Here is a 6,405-nt window from a genome sequence, read left to right as displayed (position 1 = left end):
ATAAAAAATTGAATTAACGAAATTACATAAAAAATGAGAACTTTTATATTTTTTAATTTTAATGATACCTTCAATTTTATATTTTATTATGAAAAACATTGTTATTTGCACAAAACCACATAAATCCGTATTATAACATCAACATAGACCAAAAAAATAAAACGAAACAATGAAATCGAGATATATTTCGCTGTATTGCGTGAGTACCCTTCTAGCTTAGAAAAATATGGCAGTGGCTATTGTTCTGAAATTTAAACTTTTTATAAATCACATAAAAGATTCCTAAATTTTATCAAATTATATTTTAGCCATTTTTTTAGAATATTTATGACATTATAGTCATTGTTGGGTTTTAGAAACTGTAAAATTATATTTTGGCAAATGCAGATGTTGTTTTTATCGCATAAAATATATTTTGGTTGTGTTTTTATTGATATGCATGTTTATAACCTAAATTTGGTGAACTTGTGTAACTTTACAATTTTGCTAAATTAAACGAGAACCATAAAAAATTATAAATTCATGAGAATCGATTTAAAAATATTTTTTATATGAGTTTTTCTATCAAATGCTATAATTTAAGATATTATGCTTCATACATACATATATATATATATATGTATATATATATGTGTATGTATGTATATATATCTATATAGGGGTGGGTTCAAATAAAAAACACTCAATTTGTAAAAACCGTGAAAACCTCATTCAACCAATCATAATTTTTTATTTTATTCATTTTTTTTGTAATTATGAGAGGTTGATTAACCATTTTTATTATGGAGGGTGTTAATCATAGATATTATCATCTTCATTGTTTTAATTTTAGAGAAATACATGAAACAGTTTCATTAAGTAGTATATGAAACAATTTCATAACCACATATGAAACAACTTCATCAAAAAAAGTATTATACGAAACAATTTCACAAGATTAACAATTTTATGAAAAAATTTCATAAGATTAACGATGAATAAGAGTAGTTTTTACGGTTTTTACAAATTGGAGTGGTTTTCATTTGATCGCTCATATATATATATATATATATATATATATAGAGAGAGAGAGAGAGAGAGAGAGAGGGAGATATTTGTGATCATGTGAGATCATGTTGTTTGTGTGATGTCCGTGAGACCACTTTTTTAATTTGAAACTTTACAACAAAACACTGTAAAAGTAACATTCATAGTGTTTTTAATGGAAATGTTTTGATTTTTTTTTTAACCTTCACAATGAATTGTTGTGAAATTTCAGGTGTAAAAAATTGGTCTCACGAGTCTCGCAAACACAAGTTGGTCTTACGTGAACTCAATTATATCAATAATATGATAGTTTTATATGTATTAGTTGCAGCATGTGAATTTCTTTTACATGTATATTTTGTTTCATTTGGGTGAACAAAAAAAGTTCCACATATAATTTTTTCATACAATGAACACAAAAATATGTGAAACAATACCTTAAACTATAACTCTCGATGGAAAGAAAATCATGTAACAAATATTTCTACCTCGGTTCTCATGGTCTTTTAACTTTTTCATGGTTCCCATTTGATTATTGTATTTATTATTAATGTGTATTATAAGATATGACAATACGATTTTTAAGTATTAGTTAAAATTTGATTTCAGATATACCGATTTTAGTTATTGAAATTTAGTTGTAATAAAAATAGTTAGAAATCTATAATAACAGTATTATAATTATGTTAAGATGCTTAAAATATATTATTGTTGTGTATAGATTGACGTATAGTGATCGACTTAACTAACGGGCTGATTTGTTTTCATTTATATGTTTTGAAAAATTTGCATGGAAAACGTGATACCTTGACATCAAAGTAATAGATAACAATGACACTATAAATATATGAGTCGTAGTTAAGACATGTATAACTAATGTGTTCATTTATTTACTATAACGGTGCAAATACCTATAAGTATCGCTATATGTGAATAAAGCGATCCATGTAACATGACGATTAATGGACGGTATGTATAATACGTGTTCAAACCGCATGCAAAAAAGATGGAAGAATGATGCATGTTTATGTGTTTGCAACAGTTTTCGTGATTAAATATGCATGCATACGAGCAAGCATGTTTTATTAAACAATTGCTATGCAAAAGATATGTATTACCATAATTCGATATGTTGGTTCAAAATTTAGAGATATAAGTCCAAACGATTGAGATAGCGGGTACAGATGTGGGTATCCTTGCAAAATAAATGAGAGTTATGTGGTTCGATTCACACAGTACTCACCTGTCAACAGAAAACAACATTTACATCCCTCGTGATAATAATGAGACTGGTACAATGAAAGCGCTTCAAACGGCGGAATCGTATATACGTGTTTCCTAATAAGAAAAGTGGAGTCCTCAAAAGAAAAACAAATATTAAATAATTGATTGGGCCTAAAATACACAAATATAGTCTTCATATATCATACGAAAGTGACTATATCATACGTTCTTGTTGCACGATAAAATCATTACATGTTTAAGTGCTTGTTTGTATATTTATTCTATTCTTCTTTTTAGACATGTTTAAAATAAGACGGTCAAACGTGAACAATAAATACGTAACAATTTATCCATTTTTGTCATTGCTCAATAATTGAATAAAAAAACATAATATTTTAACCGATTAAGCTCACCACACATATTTTTGCATCCGAAAGTTTCCATAGGTTTTCGAAGTGTAAATGAAATACAACAGGGATGAATCATGTTTAATTAGGGTGCATTTGGTATGCGGACAACATGGGACATGATGAGACAAAAAAAAGTCTCATGTTTGGCATGCCATGGACAAGTAAAACATAGGACAAGGTGAGATTATTTTTAATTTTCATGGGACAAATCTTGACCTTTTTTGTTCTACCAAAAAAGGTAGAACAACATGAGGACTGAATTTAAGATTACAATAATACCCTTGCTATTTCATTATACGATGAAATAACATTGAACAACATTTAGGGGTAATATGATCATTTTAACAGTTTTATCATGTCATGTCCTAGTCGTTCCAAACATAAGACAACCAATTAGTCCTGTTCTGTCCCGTCACTTCCCGTCCCATCTAGTCTGCATACAAAAAACTACCTTAAAGATGACAAAAACTAGTACAAGGTGGGCCAAGTTGAGCCCAAATTGGTCTCGGTCCAAAATGAAGACTGATCACAGGCTCGAAGGTTTTGTCAGGGACTCGATCTCGGTCCGATTTAAAATAAACTGTATATGTTTTTATGAAAAATCTTACATAAGTTTTTATGATTACAATTCTTAAAGTATTGCAAACGTGTATTATAAATTGTAAAAACTTGAAAAATCAGTAACATAACTGGTCACGGTCCTGTAACTGGTCCCGGCCCATCATGGGTTTTGGGTCGGGTCGGACCGAGTTTGACCATCTGTACATCAAAATTTGAAAGAGGCCCAAAAGTTGGTTTTGAAATTGAAACCGAAAGCCCAAGTTGTGACCTCCGAAGCACACCACCATCTTTTGAAGATGGGATGGGGATATATGAAGCCCCTCGCATTTCAGAAAATTACTTTATATAAATGGTGTCACGTATATTAGATTATCATCACTCGCACAATACAAAAATTTCTTCACCTCTTTTCTGTTTCTACCGCTTGTTTCCTCTTCTCAACCTGGTTTGTTTTTGCTAACACAAGTAATCATTGTTTCGAAACATCGATCCAAAGGTGATTCAACTTGTTCCATTTTGTTGGGTGCTTAGATCTGCCCCAATTTTTTCCCTGAGGGTTACTTCACAGGTTAGCCTTTTTTTTCTTCTTCTGCCATTCATGATTTATCAAGCAGATTTAGTCCTTATGTTTGCAATTTGTTTCTGATTTACGTTTATTCTTAAAGAAAACTTGTTATGTGGTTATTCTTTGTAGGGATGAAACGATTGCGAGATGATGCTTACGGTAGCTCTCAATTTAAGAGGCCATTTGGTTCTTCCCGAGGAGAATCGTAAGTTCTTGTCTTCAAATTGCTTTAATTTTGTGGTTTTTGCTGTTCATTTGTGATTTTTGATTATGTGTCTTTATATGTGTTGCGGTGATTTGAGGCAGGTCTAATCTCTTTTGTTGTCTGTATCAAGCAAATATTTTCATTTTCTTATTTGTTTTTAACTTTGAAATTGCTTAAATTTTTATAGGGTTTAGTTTTGAATTTGCTGGATTTAGTTGATGTTACATGCTTTTCTACAAAAAAACTGTGGGATTTAAATGGATTGGTATTCAAAATCACATCTACTATTGACCATTATCAGGCTGTGTTCTCCATCCCTCATCCTTTTATTTATTTATTTATATTTATAACTTGTGGATAATGTGTGTAATTGTAAATTTGGCAGACCTAGTAGGTTTTTGTTTCTTGCCTTTTAGGGTTGGGAAATATGGTATCAGTATGGCAGAAATGTTATCATCCGAAAACCAACCGGAGAAAACACAAAAGTTAACTGAAAATATAATTAATTGAAGTACCATTGTTGACTCTTTTGAGGAGGGAATGAGATGAAATCTTATTAGGAAAGGGGAATTAAAATCCAAAGATTCGGAAATCACGCAAGGCCTCTTAAATGAGATCAGAACAGGTGGGGTCATGTAAACTTTCTATTCGCGGCCTAAAAATATTCTTACGAGAAATGGTTTGCATATGCAATTTGAAACCAATCTTGGTTATTTGTGATACCATCTTATTAAACGCTAAACTATTAAATGTTCATTTATTCCCTCTTTATATTGAAGATATGGCCAACCACAAGCCCCGGGAGGAGGAAGTGAAGGAGCAGGAGTGGCAGGTGCAAGTGTAGTAGGGGTAGGGGTAGGGGTTGGGGTAGGTGGCGGCAGCAGTGCACAAAAACTCACAACGAATGATGCATTGACGTATTTGAAGGAGGTTAAAGACATGTTCCAAGACCAGAGAGAGAAATATGATATGTTTCTTGATGTGATGAAAGATTTTAAAGCTCAAAGGTATGTAAGTTTTTGTTGGAAGGATAAAATATCATGGGCATTGGGTGGCCATGTTCACATTAATTTTATCTAATCGAGAACTTATCTGATGCAGAATTGATACTACTGGTGTCATTGCAAGGGTGAAAGAATTGTTTAAAGGTCACAATAATCTAATTTTTGGGTTTAACACTTTCTTACCCAAGGGTTACGAAATTACTGTTATTGATGAGGACGAGACACCACCAAAGAGAACTGTGGAGTTTGAAGAGGCTATCAGCTTTGTGAACAAAATAAAGGTGGAGCTTCTCTTTCCTTATTTTGTGAAAGAAACAACAATAGTTTGAATTTTTGAATATAATTAACCTACCACTGTGCAGAAACGCTTTCAAAATGATGATCATGTTTACAAATCGTTTTTAGACATCTTGAACATGTATCGGAAGGAACACAAGGGTATCAATGAAGTCTATCATGAGGTGAACTTCTGTAAGCTTTTCTAACAATGTTTCATTGTATAAAGGGTTGTCTTTGGTTTCGTTGAACCTCTATGCATTACTTGGTCATTGTTTGTAACGTATGCAGGTTGCCACACTTTTTGATGATCAGCCAGATCTTCTTGATGAGTTCACAAGATTCTTGCCAGATGCTTCAGCGGCTGCATCTGCACATCATGCGTCATTTGGCCGGCATGCCTATCAACGTTATGATGAACGGAGCTCAGCTGCGGTCCCACTCAGACCGACACAAATGGATAAGGTAGTATGGCTAATCAATTTGCAACATTTTATATATTCTTCGTTTAATTTTTGGAGGGACTAATTTTCATATGCATTAGCAGCGAGGCCGGAGAGACAGGATCAATGCTCCACATGCTGAACGGGATCTGAGTGTTGATTGTCCTGATACGGATGATAAAACAATGATGAAACTTCACAAGGAGCAGAGGAAACGTGTTGAAAAGGAGGGCAGGGATAGGAGAAACAGTGACCAGGATTACAAAGATCCTGATCTTGATAGCAACAGGGACATCCATCGTCTTGAAAAACGAAAATCTGCACGTAAAGTTGAAGATTTCGGAGTGCACTCAGGTTCGGCCCCATGTGATGATAAAGATGCCCTCAAAAGTGAGTAGATGCTTTATAAGTCGGTGAAATCATAAATATGTGATTTATTTGTTTGGAATAGAAACCATCACCTTGCTCTTTTTTGGATATTGTTGTACGTAGATGATATTTCTGATTGACCCTGAACTTATCGATACTTCTTCTTTTTGAGTCTTAAGAATATGCAAATTGCTTTGAATCAAGTTTAGGTGTTGGGGGGGGGGGGGATTTATGCTGGCAAATTCACTTCTTTCTTCTTATAAACTTTGACCCTGTATTTGGTCATGTTTTCAAAATCTCTTGTTAACTTTCCAACGGTAGT

The 6,405-nt window shown here is 32.9% G+C and overlaps 1 protein-coding gene across 1 annotated transcript in view; it reads left to right on the top strand.

Annotated features, from left to right (window-relative positions):
• Positions 1–3,616: 3,616 nt before the first annotated feature.
• LOC112511741 (paired amphipathic helix protein Sin3-like 2) overlaps positions 3,617–6,405 on the top strand; it is a 12,745-nt gene continuing 9,956 nt past the window's right edge. The window contains exons 1-7 of the mRNA XM_025117507.1: positions 3,617–3,789; positions 3,916–3,991; positions 4,771–4,998; positions 5,093–5,276; positions 5,358–5,456; positions 5,563–5,736; positions 5,819–6,108. Of these exons, the coding sequence (XP_024973275.1) occupies positions 3,918–3,991; positions 4,771–4,998; positions 5,093–5,276; positions 5,358–5,456; positions 5,563–5,736; positions 5,819–6,108 (1,049 nt within the window). The 5' untranslated portion in view covers positions 3,617–3,789; positions 3,916–3,917. The remainder of the gene's footprint in view (positions 3,790–3,915; positions 3,992–4,770; positions 4,999–5,092; positions 5,277–5,357; positions 5,457–5,562; positions 5,737–5,818; positions 6,109–6,405) is intronic.

The sequence above is a fragment of the Cynara cardunculus genome (genome assembly GCF_001531365.2).
Source record: "Cynara cardunculus var. scolymus isolate 2C chromosome LG 1, CcrdV1, whole genome shotgun sequence".
In the NCBI taxonomy this organism is placed as follows: Eukaryota; Viridiplantae; Streptophyta; class Magnoliopsida; order Asterales; family Asteraceae; genus Cynara; species Cynara cardunculus.
Note: the sequence above shows the minus strand (reverse complement) of the source record. Positions and strands in the feature narration are given on the sequence as shown.